General features: G+C 40.3%; 1 protein-coding gene across 7 annotated transcripts in view; it reads left to right on the plus strand.

Moving 5' to 3' along the window:
- The window catches only part of MYRFL (myelin regulatory factor like), a 116,098-nt gene that overhangs the window by 52,672 nt on the left and 45,608 nt on the right, over positions 1-17,818 (plus strand). For all 7 annotated transcript variants that reach the window (XR_013401232.1, XM_077954717.1, XM_077954718.1 and 4 more), the window contains 5 exons: positions 2,409-2,604; positions 5,187-5,263; positions 6,802-6,912; positions 8,604-8,694; positions 15,061-15,261. Coding sequence is in view for 6 of the 7 variants with exons in the window: in XM_077954717.1 (XP_077810843.1) it covers positions 2,409-2,604; positions 5,187-5,263; positions 6,802-6,912; positions 8,604-8,694; positions 15,061-15,261 (676 nt within the window). In the remaining variant the exon portion in view is untranslated. The remainder of the gene's footprint in view (positions 1-2,408; positions 2,605-5,186; positions 5,264-6,801; positions 6,913-8,603; positions 8,695-15,060; positions 15,262-17,818) is intronic.

Below are 17,818 nucleotides of genomic sequence, written 5' to 3' on the forward strand. Positions count from 1 at the left end.
TTCAGAATAATCGTCAACAGTATAATTCTTGTTGATTGATTCCATTTCTGATTACTGCTGCCCTAAATTTCAGCCTAATGCTCATATCTTAGCTGTACTTTTTTTCAGAGTTTTTGACAGTGAAGCATAAAACATCACCAAAAATCTCCTTTTATTCTCAACCAAGACAGTTCTTACTACCCTCGGTAGTAAAATCTATATTGTTCTATCCATCTAGCCTTTAGATGAACAAATTAGCAGAAACCTGAGTCAATAAGAAGTTTCCAGATGGCATAAGACGTGTAGTCTTTATGAAATTCTTCATTCAATGGATTTTCTTTTTGCTGCTGGCAGGCACTGTGATTGTGAAGCCTTTGACTGATTGGCTTCTTCAGGGTAATCAATGACTCAATAACTTGATCAATTGGGGAGGTGCAAAGAACATGAACACTCTTCTCCCAAGAGACCCATTAATTTTTTCTGTTTCTGGAATTAGAGGAAAATTTAGAAACTCTGTGTTATTCATCATAATAGCAGCCATCCAAACTGAGATCCCAGGATGCATAGAGCTGTACAGTAGTACAGCAGTGAGTACTGCCCTCCTCTGCTTGTGGAGAGCTTCTTTCTTGAGAAGAAACCCGCATTTAGGAAGCTTGATGAATTAAAAATCCTGCTGCATATTTTCATCATGCATGGGAAAAATTCACCAAAGAAGTTTTCAACTTTTATATTCTCTATTTGATAATGTTATGCATTTAATATGTTTTCTTTTTATGAACATTTTAGAATTATTTTATTAAACCTATTACAGTTTGAGTATTCCTTATCTGAAATGTTGGAGATCAGAAGTATTTCTGATTTGGAAACTCTTTTGGATTTTGGAAGATTGTGTTATACTTATCCTAATCCAAAAATCTGAAATCTGAAATGATCCAGTGAGCATTTCTTTTGAGCATCATATTGATGTTCAAAAAGTTTTGGATCGGCTGGGCGCAGTGGCTCACGCCTGTAATCCCAGCACTCTGGGAGGCCGAGGCGGGCAGATCACCTGAGGTCAGGAGTTCAAGACCAGTCTGGCCAACATGGCGAAACCCCATCTCTACTAAAAAAATACAAAAATTGGTCGGGCATGGTGGCTGGAGCCTGTGATACCAGCTACTCAGGAGACTGAGGCAGGGAGAATTGTTGAACCCAGGAGGCGGAGGTTGCAGTGAGCTGAGATCATGCCACTGCACTCCAGCCCGGGCGACAGAGCAAGACTCTGTCTCAAAAAAAAAAAAAAAAAAAAAAAGTTAGGATCTTGGAGCACTTCAGATTTGGGATTTTCAGATTTGGAATGCTCAATTTATATACACAAAGCATTGCTATTGGAAACAGCAATGTTAAAACCAATAAAGCAAAAATTTGATTAGCCACCCTGCCACTATCCCATTTCTTTCTGCAGAAGTAACCACCATGGTAGGTTTTCGGTGCTTTTACCAAGTTGGGAGAATAAAAAGGAAATGACCATACTCTAGTGAAAACAGGTTTCCAATCGATTGTGTAACTGGCTCTGGTTGATTTGATTTCAGAGCTATTCCTAGTCTAAGCTATTCCTAAGCTAAGTCTGCTTTTTCATATGATCATCAATAGGCTGAATATTCTTTCATCCAAGTGACTTTTTAGATATTGTGTTACTGGTGAAATTTTGGGACTTTTTTTTTTTTTTTTTTTTCCCTAAAGGAGAAAAGAGATTAATTCTACCCCAGATATTTCACAAGTCTAAGTAATGTGTTGACTTCTCAACATCTAGCCTACATTTTTCTATTGTATTGTGGAGTCAAATTAAAAGTCTAGAAAGCACAAAGGGGAAAGGCAATCTGAAAAAATAATGCTTCCATTTGGCAAGAATTATACTTCTGACTGGGTGCAGTGGCTCACGCCTGTAATCCTAGCACTTTGGGGTGCCGAGGCGGGTGGGATCGCTTGAGGTCAGGAGTTTGAAACCCAGCCTGGCCAACATGGCAAAACCCTGTCTCTACTAAAAATACAAAAGTTAGCTGGGCGTGGTGGTGCACACCTGTAGTGCCAGCGACTCAGGAGGCTGAGGCAGGAGAATTGCTTGAACCCGGGATGCTGAGGTTGCAGTGAGTCAAGATGGTGCTACTGCACTCCAGCTTAGGGGACAGAGCAAGACTCCATCTCAAAAAAAAAAAAAAAAAGATTGTATGTTTTTGTGAGAAAATAAAAAGCTGGGAAATAGCCAGCTGTGTTTTGAAATGTTATTTTTATTTCCTCATTAAAAATTTAAGAAATCAATTGATTAAATATAGCAAAAGGCACTTTTCACAGTACATTTTCTTGAAATGTTTATATAACTAGTATTGTTAATGAAAATAAATATGTAGAAAACATTTGTAAAACTGGTTTCTTGGTTTCTCTTTTCATAGACCTGATGTGGGCTATCGAGTTGTAACAGACAAAGGATTTAATTTTTCACCAGCAGATGAAGCTTTTGTTTGCCAAAAGAAGAATCATTTTCAGATAACCATTCATGTCCAAGTTTGGGGAAGTCCAAAATTTGTTGAAACCGAGATGGGCCTAAAGCCAATAGAAATGTTTTACTTGAAAGCTTTTGGCATTAAGGTGTGTCTTTTATTTAGTTCAGTTTACATCAGTCAACATTTATTTTGTTTCAGTTGTCTATTACTGCATGACAAACTATCCCAAAATGACTTAAAAGAATAACAGTCCTTTATTTTGGTCACAAATCTGCAACTGGGTCAGGGTGTGACTATGACAACTCATCTTTGTTCAGAAGTCATCAACTGGGGCAGCTTAACTGGGCCATTTTCAAGAAGTACTCAGATGCCTGTTGAGTTTGGGCTGGCCATCAGCTGGAGCTCAAATGGGGCTCTAACTGACAGGGCTTAGCTCTTCTCCATGTGAACTGCTCTATGGGATAGCTTGTGTTTCTTCACAGCATGGTGGCTGGGTTCTAAGAATAAACATTGCAAGACAAGTGAAGTGAAAGATGTCCCTTTTTCTCTCTTTCTTTCTTTCTTTCTTTCTTTCTTTCTTTCTTTCTTTCTTTCTTTCTTTCTTTCTTTCTTTCATCTCTCTCTCTCTCTCTCTCTCTCTCTCTCCTCTCTCTCTCTCTCTCTCTTTCTCTCTTTCTTTTTTCTTTGAGACATGGTCTTGCTCTGTCACCCGGGCTGGAGCACGGCAGCATGATTATGGCTCATTGCAGCCTTGACCTCCCGGGCTCAAGTGGGAGCCTCCCAAATAGCTGAGACCACAGGTGTGTGTCACCATGTCTGGCTGTTTCTGTGGAGATGAGGTTTCACTATGTTGCCTGGGCTGATCTTGAATTCCTGGGCTCAAGTGGCCCTCCTGCCCCGGCCTCCCAAAGTGCTGGGATAACAGGCATGAGCCACCATATCCAGCCAAGATGCAAATTTCATAAGCCTGGGCTCAGAAAATGGCACAGCATCACTTCAAATTGTAGTTTTATAGTTTTCAGTGAATACTCTTGCAATTCTTTTACTAAATGTATTTTTAATTATTTTTATTGATGTTGATGCATTTCCATATTAAGTAGATCCATTATTTTCATCAGATTATCAAAGAGATCTGTGACCTAAAAAAACGCCAAGGAGCTACTAATTTAGTCAATATCCCTCCTCTACAGTTTAACAGAGGGGAGATTGAGGACCAATAAGGTTATACAATTCATCCAAAGTAGTAAATGATAGAGCTGGGTTCAGAATGTAGGTAATATGACTTCTGAGTGATCAAAAAGTATTTCTTAAATTGTAACTTTATATCCAGTTCCTAAGAGGGAGAAGCGTTCATTATCTGCATATTTTGTTGTTTTTGTTGATGTTTTGTTTTCTTTAAGACAGGGTCTTACTCTGTCACCTAGGCTGGAGTGCAGTGGCTCTATCACAGCTCACTACAGCCTCAACTTCCTGGGCTCAAGCAATCCTCCTGCTTCTGCCCCCTAAAGTGTTGGAATTACAGGCATGAGCCATTGTGCCTGGCCGACATATTTTATTCTGATAGCTAACCTGGGCTTAGGCACTAAGGCTTGGCTACTGCACGCATAACTGTTCTTGTACCAAACTGAGCTGTTAAAAACAAAACAAAAACAAAAATACATAAAAACATCAAACAAACAACAAAAAGACATTCATTTTATGAATATGAATGTAATATTAGTTCATTGTGAAAATTTTGGAACATAATAGAAAAGTATGAAAAAGAGATAAAATTCATTTGTATTTGGGATCCACCATTTGGTAGCCTATTTTTTTCTCATTTTTTCTGTTATTGAAATTAATCTCATATTGCTAGTGCTATATTGTGAACATCACATTGTATGATATTATTAAGGACCCCATAAAAATATTGTTCACAAAGATGATATAGTTTTCCATTGTATGGATGCATCGTGTTAATTATTATTATTAGTTTTGTTTATTTTCCATTTTTTATTGTTAATAAAACTTCAGTGAACATCCATGTAAACCCACCTTTGCATAAGAATACATTCCAGTGGGGAATTTACACATGAAAGATACAAATATTATTAAAACTCTTGATATAGACCACCAATTGCTTTCTAGAAAGATTTGTTACAATGTGAATACCCATCAGTTGTATATTATAGGGCTGGTCTCATAAGTCCTTTTCAATATCACAGAACAAGAAGAGTTGGTAGCAGATGCTGAATAAATGCTAATTCCTATGTTTTATTTATTATATTGTATATCATTGTTTTTTCATAGTAGAATGTAACCTCCCCAAGGACAGGAAATTTTGTTAATTGTGTTCAGTTCTTATCTCTAATGCCTAAAGCAGTTCCTGGTACATAGTGGGTGCTCCATAAGTACTTCTAGAATGAATGAATGAATAAGAAGCTGCCTTACCCCTGATGTTTAGTCATCTTCTAGCCTCCTCTGTATTCACTGCGTACCTGAAATACTCTGCTGTCTTGTGTTCTCGTTGTTTAATTTCACAGGTATTTATTTCTTTCCTCATCAACAGAACACTGCGTTAAGGTAAGGACTCCTGTCTTATGTGTCTTTTCATGACTTGTTCCTCCTGCCCAGTGCCTAGGATGATGCCTTGAAAAGCTTTTTAAGTACTCGAACATTCTTTGCTAATTAACATTTTTATAAATAAATAAATTAATTAATTAATTTACTTTTTGTTGTTTCATATAGGTAGAAGCCACCAATCAAATAATTGCTATTGAACAGTCCCAAGCAGATAGGAGCAAAAAGATTTTCAATCCTGTTAAGTAAGAATTTATTTTCTGAATTCCTATGTGAATATTTTGTGAATAAACATCTAATTTATTTGTTTATATATATATATAATTTTATTTATTATCTAATTTATTTTGCTTACTTAAAATGAAACCTACCACAGCATCCAAATTAATAATGTTAATGTAGGTTTTTTTTTTTTTTTTTGGAGAAAGAATTTTGCTCTTGTTGCCCAGGCTGGAGTGCAGTGGCACACTCTGAGCTCACTGCAACCTCCACCTCCTGGGTTCAAGTGATTCTCCTGCCTCAGCCTCTGGAGTAGCTGGGATTACAGGCATGAGCCACCACGCCCGGCTAATTTTTTGCATCTTTAGTAGAGATGGGGTTTCACCACGTTGGCCAGGTTGGTCTCGAATTCCTGAACTCAGGTGATCTGCCTGGCTCAGCCTACCAAAGTGCTGGGATTACAGGTGTGAGCCACAGCGCCCCTACCATTAATGTAGTATTAATGTTAACATTATGCATATATGTTTATCAACAAAAATAGAGTTGTACTATGCATTGAAACTGTTGTAAAAATTCTTTATAAAATGATCAATTTTTAAACCACTGTTATTTTTATGTTGTTTATTGCTAAAAACTTTGCTAACAACCTTACTAACAATTTTAGTTCCTTGAGATAAATCATGGCTAGATCTTTCTTTTAATTTTTCATTTAAATCAGCATGATGTTGATTGAATTAATTTCAAGATTGTATATCCATGCTGTACTTAGAAGTCATTTTTTCTTATTCTTTAAAGCCATGTTAATAGTTTGCGGAATGGATTCCAATATAGAAAGCATATATAGCTGGTAGTATGCAAAGCAATATGGCAGTCCAAGCTAGAGTCCTCTCTGTAGGATGACTTAGAGTGAGTGGGATTTGCTTTTTGACTGGTTTGGCTGGGATACAGTGGAGACATCTCAGGGTTTTGACCCTGAGTCAACCCCCTTTGGGCTGAGAAGAAGATGGTTTCATGGCCCGGACAGTCCAGAAGCCACTTGTACAAACACAGCACTAAATGTGTGTGGTGCGTCTGGTTCTCCCTTGCCTGGGCAGGGTGTATGTGGCCTTCCTTTGGAGGAAGCTGCCTCCCACTGCTAGGCTAGGAGAGGCAAATACGTGAAGGGCGTGCAAAGGCATTCATGCGAGACCTAAACTGCTTCAGTCAAGAGGTGAATGCTGTCACAACAGTGGCAGTGGCACAAATGAAAGATTTTCTTTCCCCATTGTGGAGGTAAAAGGAACCATGCCGGGTATATGGAGCATACGGCCCTTCTGAGTTGGAAACTCCAGGCTTGAGCTTTTGCTGACTGAGCATTTCTTACCCTTCAAGATATTCCATGGCCTTCCTGGCAGCTATTCCTGACCATGCTGTGGATAGCAGTTAATAATCAGTGACTAGAATAAACTGTTCTCCCAGTGTGGTGACAACTGGGAACCAAGCATAGTTGAGAGTCTGAAAGTGGATTAGATATAATCAGAGATTTGGTGTTCTCTTATAGTCTGTTGGTTTTTTGCTGTTTTAGAATTGACCTACTGGCTGACCAGGTCACCAAAGTAACGCTGGGACGATTACACTTCAGTGAAACCACAGCAAATAATATGAGAAAAAAGGGAAAACCAAATCCAGACCAGAGGTACTGAGGTCACTGTGTGCATGGCAGTGTGGCTGGGTACTTTATCTGTCCAGAAAGTGCCCTCCTGGGGCCCCTCTGATCCTCCTGGTGCTACCAGCCAGCACACAGGGCCTCTAAGCCACTTTCCTCCCTTCTCTGACTCTCAGTTTATTAACATTTCTCCTTTACCTGTGGACATCTTTCTTCTCCCACACCCATACCCTGCAATGCCCACCTTCCTGCCCTGCCCTATCTCTGCCTGGCTCGATTCCCTCCATGGTTTTCTAGAGTGACCACGTTTATGTTTCATTGCCATCCAAAGATTGAGGACTGACTGCATTTCTCAACCAGTGTGCTGGTCTCTAGTCCTGAAGTTCTGCTATGGCCTTTTTGATTAAAAAAGAAAATAAATAACTTGTTTTCATGATTTAAACCTGTGGTTTTCAAAGTGTGATTCCAGGACTAGCAGAGATGGACACTTGTTAAAAATGCGAGTTCTCGGGCCTTACTGAAGAATCAAAAACTCTGAATCAAAAACTCTGGGGATGGAGCTCAGCAATTTGTATTTTAACAAACCCTCCAGGTGACACTGATAATGCTCAAGTTTGAGAACTGCTGGGTTTAGAACATAGGTTTTGGAGTTGGATAGAATTGAATTTGACTATTTTATACTGGCATTTACTAGGTGAGTGACCTTGGGCATATAACTTAACCTCTCTGGGACTCATATTTCTGTCCTGTAAAATAGAGACAATAACAATATTTTACTCCAATAAAGTATTGGAGTAAAATATTGTTATTGTCTCTATTGGGGATCTAAATAGACTAATGTAGGTAAACTGCTTAGCATGGTACATGACACACTGAGCTCTTGATAGTAGCTAATACTAATAATGATAACGGTTACTACTCTTACTGGTTTACTTTAGGTGCAGAGGGAAACTTGTTCTCTAGGAGAACAGGAGTCTTACAGAAGAAGCTGGTGACGTTTTTTCATGCAGTTCTTAGGGCAAAAGCTTCTTTGAAGAAGGCAGTTTTAATTTTGACTTTTAAGAAGTGGTCTAGTCTTAAAACTGTCTCATCAGTGGTACATATGAAGAGGTAATTGAAATAACAGTGATGAAAATTGCCTTGGAAGCAACTGAAAGGGAGGTCTCAGTCTTTGGCTAAAGTCAAGCCCTGAGGTTGTCGAAGACATAGGATACATGGCCAAGAGCAGGCTGAACTGGGAAGCATCCAGTGTGGTGGGGCAGACCCTAGGAGTCAGCCTCCATTAAGGCCCAGGCCTTAATGTGGCTTCTGTGGCTCTGAACAAAGGGACTTTTAAGGTGGCTTCCTGTTGTATTTGTGAGCCATGCTGTGCTGAGGGCCCAGGACTGCAGCGTGGAGAGGCCTGTGCTGAATCAGCACCCCAGACCCCTCCTGGGACATCTCCCCAGGGTGGCTTGCTTTCCTGCTCTTTGGGGGCCTGTAAAACAGCTCACAAATACCACCAACTGGGCAAAGAGCTGACCCAGAACAATAGCAAGGGAATCAACTACTCTCTTGTTTCACTGCGGGGACAACTTAGAACGGAAGGGAAAAGGTAGTCTTTAAATAGGCAAACTCTTCTCGATAAGTTCACTGTTGATCAACTGTTGGGTGGTATTTGATTGTACGAATTGTGTCTCCATTCCTGATGTGTTGGCATTGGTCTGCTGTCTCTGAATTAGATACTTCATGTTGGTGGTTGGACTGTATGCTGCTAACCAAGACCAGTTCTATCTGTTGTCTGCCCACGTCTCCGAAAGGATCATTGTAAGGGTAAGCTCAGTTCTCTGACTTTTCTGGATCCCACATGCTTTCCTCCCATGTAGGCGGAATTTGAATTTTCAGTGGTGTGCTCGAATATACTATTTCGATGATAATGATAGTAATAGCAGAAACTATTATTTTAGTTTTCACACGGTTGTTCACAACCAGGGGCAGTTTTGTTCTCCAAGGGTCACTTGGCAATGTCTGGAGACATTTTTGGTTGTCACAGCTGGCATCTAGTGGGTAGTGACCAAGGATTCTGCTCAGTACCTTACAATGCACGGGACAACCTCCACAACAAAAAATTATACGTCCCAAAATGTCAGTGGTGTTGAGGTTGAGAAACTCTGGTTTTTACTCTATGTTCTAGGCACTGAGCTAAACAATTTCCATATGACATCATTTTACATTGTTATGCTTTCACATTACATTATTTATACCCAGAGCAACTGACGCTTAAGAGGCTAAGTAACTAATCCATGATCTCACGAATTGTAAATAATGGAGCCTGGATCTCTCTGACCTTAAAGCCCACAGGGCGGGGAAAGTGGTAGGAAAGCATTCCAGGCCAAAAGTGATTGGTGGTACAGGGCATCTGGGCCACTGTCTAGCACATAGGAGTGGCTGGCTCAGCACATTTTGCTGAATGAATGATTGGTCACAGCTCTGCAGGGGAGTCTTGGCAGCCACAAAACATAAAGCTGTTGGCAGCTGCAGCTGCAGCTGTGTGAGTTCAGGCTGGCCACCACTGAAAATACCAGAGGCATGAAGTAACAGGTAGCCACAGGCCTGGCAGCCCTGGGAGGGGCTGCGTTGTTATGGATCTTTGAAGTGGTACAGGGAGGTCATGCAAACTCCACTAGAGAACAGTGTTCACTATGGGCCTGCCCATGTATGTGGCTTTAACCTGAGGCCCTGAGGAAGAGAAGAAGATCTGCCCGTTTGGGGAAATGGCATCTCTCCTTGCCCGTGTCAAACTGTTCTGAAACAAAGGGCCTCTGTAATTCCTTTTGTCAATTAAAATTAATAAGCCTTCTATTAGTGGAAATCCTTTAACTATGTCTCAACGTTGTAATGGAGATGAAGTAATGACAGAAATGAGGTAAAACACTTATGTGTTCAGCAATCCCAGGGTTAGGGAAGGACATGCACACCCCAGGCTGCATTTTTGTGGGGTCTGACGTAACCTGCAGCAAATGAGGATCCTCTGGGGCAGAGGCAGGTGGGGCCCTCTCCTTACATCATAAGCTAATCACAGAGGTGGCTGTCCATCCCTCTGCAGGGGCCAGGGCCATCTTTGACATCTTATTTAATGTAATCTGGAATTGCCTTGCTGTGCTAACAAATCTGATTTAAAGTAAAGTCTGGAAACCTAGGTTGCATATTGTTTCTCTTAGGAAGGAATAGAGACAGATAATGCCATTCTTTTCAGAGTCAGCATAGATTAGATATCATGACAGTACTCTCTGGAGCTGTATAACACTTGCTTGAGACAGATAGTCTGCTAGTTACCTGCATACTTGGTATAATTTACCTAGTGACAAGGTTTCTCCATTTGCTCTTGACAGCTCCTGCAAAGTTATACGCAGCTGCCGTGCAAGTCCATACAACAGCAACATGAGAGGGAGGGAGCTCCACTCTCTAGCATTCTGTTTACCAAAAACTCTCTGTTACTTGGCACCTCCTCAAATCCAAAGCACAATGATAATGAGATCATAATGATGACTTTGAGAAGTTGAAAGTTCTATAATTCATATTTGGTATGAATACCAAAAATATTAAATTTACTCAGCACAATTTGGATGTCATGCTATCCACTAAATTTCTATTTTAAAAAATGATTGTATTCCAAATCTGATCGTTTTCTCCCAGACACAATTTTGGTTAAAGAGAATACCCTATTCTACAAGCATGCTGGATAACACAAAAGTTACCTTAACAGCAATGAGAAGAAAAGGATTACTAAGATCAACCGTTCATCCCCCGACTAGAAATATCTTATTGATAGTATTTCATTCAAACTGTAAAACACAGAAGTGAAAATGAATGCAGACTTTTTGGTTTATCTAATTGTTTAAGAAATGGCATTATTGTTTGAATTAGTGAGTTTTAGAAATGTCCACAGAATACATTTTCTGCCACCTGAGATTTTAGAGGGGCCTATACAGGTGCATACAAATGGGTCGGGCAAAGGGCAGACAAGCCAACATTCTACAAAAGAGCTTTTGTAGCTCTGGTTCTGTTAGTTTGAGCTCCAGCATGAAGAAAGGGAAGAAAATTTGACAAAGACACTATAAGCTCTGACCACATTAAATGGAGAAATGAAAACTGCATTTAAGCAAATCCAGACTTGTTCTGTGGCCTAAGAACCACTCGTCCTAATGGCAGAGATTGACATTTTACTATTTGGTAAGGGTGATTGTATAAGGGTTAGATCTAGACGAGTTCCAGGCCTCCAGGAAGGATCCAGGAGACCAAGCTTGTCAGAATTCTACTTGGAGAGAGAATGGTGGGCAGGACCCAGTAATTGTTCATCTGGGTTGTCAATCAAAACAGCTTTAGCAGTATATTATGGTCCTGTAGTATAAATTGACCAATTTAATGAAAATTAAGGCTTACTCCAAAGAACAGATTTATTTGCTGAGTCTTTGTTTCTGGGAGCATTCCCCAGAGGAGTTCCTTCAGATTCCCCTTGTTAATGACTGGGCTCTTCTCTCTCAGCCTCACTTTCCTTCTAAAATACTTAATTAAACTTGGTTTGGAGTGCAGTGTTGCAAGCAGGAGGGATGATTACTTTTGTCTGCCTTTCAAAGACACTCTAGGGTTTCCTCATTTTGAAAACCAATAAATTATTCCAGTTTCTTTTCCAGAAGAATAGAAATGGGCATGTCCCCAAGAATTCTTCCTCTACTGCTCTGCAAATCGCAGTGCGTGACGTGGGAAACCAAACCTAGGATTGGAAAAGATGATCTAATAATGCATATGTGCACACATGCACACACACACACACAAATGCAGACACACACGTTCCTCTTTTGGAGTTCAGATGAATTTTTATTTACTCAAAGAAAACAGTTTATGGAGTAACGCCTGTTTTGAACTCAACAGATCTTTCTGTCAACTACGGAAGGGGAACTTATGACCAGGAGTACATGGTATAAAGAAGTAGTTCTCAAGCTTGTATTATGAATAAGAATCCCCAGAGAGCTTGTAAGAACACAGATACCTGTGTTTTTGATTCAGGAGGTCAGGGATGCCTGAGAATATGCATTTCTAACAGGCTTCCAGGAGATGCTGACATTGCTAGCCTGCAGACCATGCTTCGAGTAGCACCAGCAGAGTATTTCTAGGTCCTTTTTCTGTAACTCTTTCAAACGGCGCAAAAATGGGCTTCCTAAGAGCTACCTTCCTCAGGTCAAGCTCTTCTATTCGTTCTTTGGCTGCTGCTTTCGAATCCCAAATGATGATAAAACAAATTCCAGCTTTTCATTTCCAGCTCAGCACAGGCCTCACATTGCAGCTGATGCTGTTTTCTATTCGAATAACCTGCAGGGGGCGCCATTTACATTGTATTTTTTTAATGAAAGGCGTCCCCCGGAATTGTGCAACTCTGCAGGTGCGTTGCTGAGGAGAGCAGATGAAGCGATTATAGGTTAAATAGCTGCTGCTGTGCCCAGGAGAGTGTGTCGAGAATAACTTTGAGGCGTTTCATCCTCATTTTTGCAAACCGTTCATGCACACGTGATTTCACTTAATCCCACAATAATCCTATGAGGTGGGTAAAGGAGACATGATTCTTTATTCATCCGAGGAGGACACAGTACAGAAGGATTAAGTGACTGCCCCAAGGTCACACAGCTAGTTTGTGTTATAACATAGACTAGGATGCTTGGGTCTCTTCCCTAAATAAGATAATATGAGACAAACAATAAAAGTATTTTAGAAATTTTAATGAATTTGTTTTGGTGTTTGATATCCATCAGCCACTATTGGGTCACATGTGAATACAAACTCATAATTCCAGAAAGAGGTAGTATACTGTGCTTGCTTTAACACATGAGGGTTGTGGATTCTAGAATAGGGAAATAAGTTCACAAATCTTATGAGAACATATCCCGTTACTGATGAGGAATTCTCCCTAGGGCTATATATTTAGAATGTTGTGAATCTGTGGCCCTTTCCAAAATAATGTGAACATATTTTAGGGATTTGAGTTTTCATCTGATGAAAGCTAAGTGAGAATATTGCAACTGTTCCAAAAAATTAAATCTACTTATATCTGCTGTTCCAGTATCAAGTTACCAACAAGATAATAACTATCTCAAAGCTCATTACAAAAAAATTCATCACTGTCTTATTTTGTTTCTTTGAAGTGGCTCATTATGTTCAAAATAGAGAAAAATACACCACCGTCTTATGTGGCATACCTTTGGATTTAGTTGATTGGTTGCTATAAAAGGATTTGAGTCAAAGCCAATTTGCCATTCACAACCAAGGGGCTCTAGGGACCTTGCAGAAAAGCTCTTTGTTCAAGTAAATTTACACAAATAATGTTCAAAGTTTTTACTTTATATTCTTCCCCCACTCCCCACTACCCCCTCCCACCCCATTACTTTACATTACATTGTTTCACTGCTTTTTCTTTTTGAGACAGAGTCTCCCTTTGTCCCCTAGGCTGGAGTGCAGTGGCGTGATCTCAGCTCACTGCAACCCCCGCCTCCCGAGTTAAAGTGATTCTCCTGACTCAGCCTCCCAAGTAGCCGGGACTACAGGAATATGCCACCACACATTGCTAATTTTTGTATTTTTAATAGAGATGGGGCTTCACCATGTTGGCCAGGCTGGTCTTGAACTCCTGACCTCAAGTGATCCACACACCTCAGCCTCCCAAAGTGCTGGGATTACAGGTGTGAGCCACCACACACCTGGCCTCTTTCACTGCTTTTGTCTATCAAGTATCAATGATTGAGTCTTCCAAGCAGCTCAGGGTTCAGACACTTAGGATTGAATTAGGAAATTGAAGACATCAAAAAGTTCTTTAAACCCAAACTAAGAAATAAACTTTGTGGTTTCTTTTGATTATTTTAAAAATTGTAACAAATGCATATGGCAAAACACTCAAATAATACCAAGAGAGTATATAGTGAAAGGTGAATCTTCCTCCTACCACTGTTTCTCCATCTCCCAGGCTCCATCCTTGAGGAAACCATTGTTACTGGTTTCCTGAGTAGTCTTCAGAGAAAATCTATGCATATTCAGGTGCTGAGCTTGCAATGTATCATATACCACCAGAAAGGTAAAAAGTCAAGTATTAGTACTGACTTTTTAGATAATCAGGATCGCAACTGTTTGTCTAAAGTTGTGACAACCTGCCTCAATCATAAAAACACATCATAATTTTAAAGAGAATTTAATTTTGTTGTGAGGATTTTGAGGGATTTAGAGATGCCTACATTAAAATATTTGGGAATAAATTCAGTGGCTACAGGGAAGCAGGGAGGAAGGAATGCAGTGCAGTGGAGCATTCTTTGACAAATAATTTTATTTAAGAGTAAAATCTGCAGAACTTTATCTAGTCCAATGGTTTCACTTGGATTTTCTTTGAAGATTGCCAGGACTACTTCTAAGCAATGCCATGAAATAGGCAAATCATTATTTAATAATCAGAGGACTTGTAGTTCCAGCTCCAGAACTTATTAGCTTTGTGGCTTTGGGCAATTTATTTATCTTTTCAGAGTGTCAGTGTCAATAAAATGAGTACAATAGTACATAGCTCATATAATTGCACTGTGAATTATCGCACAACAAATGTAGCTGTTATTATTCTTCCTTAGTATCGTCTGTGCTTAGGGAATAGTTGATGTATATTAAATATATTTGTATTATCATTTGCTTGTCACTTGTGTATGAAATCATAAATACAAAAGCATTCTGAAACTATAATAGGGCTAGCTAAATGCAAGGTATTTTTATTTATCTGATTTAGTACATCTGTAATATTTTCTGATGTAATGTTCTGATTTTAAATCATGATGATGATGACTATTCCTGAAAAGATAGCCATTTTAAATTTTCTTCTTTATCATCCACCTAGTATAACTGATCACATTCTTAATTCCAGATAGACGCAATAGAGATTGGATGTTTCAAATCAGGGTATACAGAGCTCCTGCCAGTGGGGAGGCAGAGTGGTTAGGGAAACCTCCCTGGCTCTTCTGGGCCCCAGAGTTAGTCGGATATGTCAGAATGTCCCACTCAATACAGGATTCTCTTGTGAAAGACTTAGATAATATTCACTTTGCCTTTGCTCTGAACACTAACATGATCATCTAGCTACTGTAACTTTAATTGTAATATATTTATGTATTTTTCCAGGCCTCTAACCCTGGGCAATTTGAAAATGACAGTGATGCATTGTGGCAGCGAGGACAAGTTCCAGAATCTGTTGTCTGTCACGGTCGAGTGGGAATCAACACAGATGCGCCGGACGAAGCCCTGGTTGTCTGTGGCAACATGAAAGTGATGGGGACCATCATGCATCCCTCTGACAGCCGGGCAAAGCAGAATATCCAGGAGGTGAGCACAAAGTCAGGTCCCGGGCCCCTCCTCTGACACCCCAGTCAGGTGTGCTGGGTGCTCCTGGCCTCTGACACACCTTGTACCACACATCTTTACATGTCACCCACTGGTGTGAGATGAACATAATGCTTAAAAATGATGACCGAGCTGCTGGGCATCTCTGCTGAAATTGTAAAGCAGTTCCTCCCTGAGAGAATGAATTTACCTGACAGGAGCAGTGGGCAAGGACAGCATGTCATTGGCTTCACAGGCAGCAATTCTCAGTTATTTTCCACAGGCCATTGACCTTCCTCCCACACTTTGTCAGCTTCCGCTTCCAGAGTTTGCCTTTCCTTTTCGTCTCTCCGCTCATCTTCCAAGCACTGTCTCAGTCCAGTTGTTCCTATTTCTCTTGGATGTCTCCAGCCTCTTCCTTCTAGAGTCCCTGGCACCAACCCTACTGGCCATTATCTTCCCCAGTTCCTTTCTCTAGGAACTCTTGAGAAGCTCCTCCTCCTCATCCCTTACTTGGTCAGTTCATCGCCAAGAGTTCTGGGTGAAGACCTTTTCCCTCTGTGGAGAGGCAGTTACCCAGAGGTAACTGGAAGTCAGGCCTAGACATCAGGAGATGGCTCCTCCGCTTTGGGCTCTCCCCAGCTATGTGACCTTGGATAAAATGCTTAATCTCCCTGTACTCAGTGTCTTCAGCTGTAAGATGAAAATGGTGCCTGCCTGCCTGACACCCTTGGCTCTTTTTTATTTTTTAACCAGTTGAACTGGATCATCTTGGAAAGCTACAACTGCTATGTAGACCATAAGGATAAGGATTAAGGTTCCAATCCGTTAGCCAGCTACTAACAAAGCTTCCAATCCATTAGCCAGCTACTAACACCTCATTGCAACTTTTCTGCCATTTAATTATTTCCCATTCATTGCTTCTACCACTTCCCCATCATCTCACTCATACTACTTCTCTTGACAGCATTTGCGAAGCTGTGTTTTAAAAGTTCCTTTTCTCTCCTTTCCTTATTCCTTTTTAGCTAGTAGAAGTCCTAATCTGTTCACCATTAGCCCCTCTTCCCCTGCATTCCTTTCTCAGTGCAAATCTGCACTGGTTTTCCTAAACCAGCCAAGGAATGTCCTCCTTTGCTTAGAGGATTCCAAAGAATGGATGTAATTGTAGACTTTTATACTGATTGTGTAGCTGCGGTTCATATTAGAAGAGCTGTGACCTACTAGCCAGATGGGAATGCAGAGCTAGAGAGTTCTTACATACATTTCCAGATATCGGTCCTAGACATTGCACCTTTGAACTTTAGAGAGATAATCTGTCTGCATTTCAGGTCACACCAACTCAAATTTATCCTTGCAATTGGCTATACAATTCACTACCAAGTCTTATTAAAATGTAAATTGAATATAACAAGTGAGAAAAGTCCTGTACAACCCTTCCTGCTACCACCAGGCTTAACACAGAACTTCGTTTACCAAAAGTCTTCAAATATTGCTTCTTGGTTTGAAGAAAATATATTGTCTTAAAATAACAAGCTTCCGGAGAACTTCTCACATCCCTTCTAAAAAGCCTCCTCCATATAAATAAAATGTCACTTCAATCCAGGCTCTTAAGTGTGAAATTTCTGTATCCCTTTCCTGCTCATGGCAGCATGATAGAATAAAGAAAATCCTGGTCCGTGGTTAGAAGACTAAGAGTTTAGTCCTGACTCTGGCAACCACCAGCCCAGGAACTTTGGCCCAGAGGCAATCTGTGGCTCTGTTTTGTTGTCCGTGAACAGGAAATGCTCATATTCATTTTACCTAGGTTAAGAGATTTCTCTAAACTCATATATGTAAGGTATTTTTTAGCTAGACAAGTCTAAGCAAATAGAAATTATTTTCTATTTATACAAAATAAAAATTACATGTGATTTATTTATTAAATGATTTCATATTAGTAGATTTGTTTTAATAGATCTATGCACATTTTTGAGATATATATTCTTAGAAATCTTGCCTGTCCCAATTCACTATTTATTACAGAGATGAGGGAGATGATGGTAATGTTGGTGATGCTGATGACAGGTGTGTGAATTTCATCTTCACCTCTTCCTGACTTAGTTTTTGCAACAAAGAGAGCCTTTCTTTCAAATACTCTGGGGATCTGACACTTGGTCAATTTGATGGCATGCATAGGACTGGAAGCAATTTCTTATTCTTTAATGGTGCATTCTAACCACAGCTGGCTTCTGAATGGATGAGCTGCTACAAAATGTAGTGGTCAAATATGTTGCCTAATACTACAATTGGGGAAAATGGATATAGGCTGCTGCTTTGCCCTATGTGTTTCCTCACTCAGGAAACACAGATTGCTTTGTGGATATGAAGCACATGATTATCTACAAAGTCCTGGTTGGGGAGATCTCTGATGCTCACAGGACACAGATCCAAGACATGGAGAAGATGACGCAGATACGACTGAAACCTCTGCAACTGAGGTCCTGGGCAGAGCAGCAGCTTAACTTGCCCAGCCAATGGCATCATGTCTACTGATGCGACTGCAGACTGTGGAAGGACATGC

The sequence above is a fragment of the Macaca mulatta genome, chromosome 11 (assembly GCF_049350105.2).
Source record: "Macaca mulatta isolate MMU2019108-1 chromosome 11, T2T-MMU8v2.0, whole genome shotgun sequence".
NCBI lineage: Eukaryota > Metazoa > Chordata > Mammalia > Primates > Cercopithecidae > Macaca > Macaca mulatta.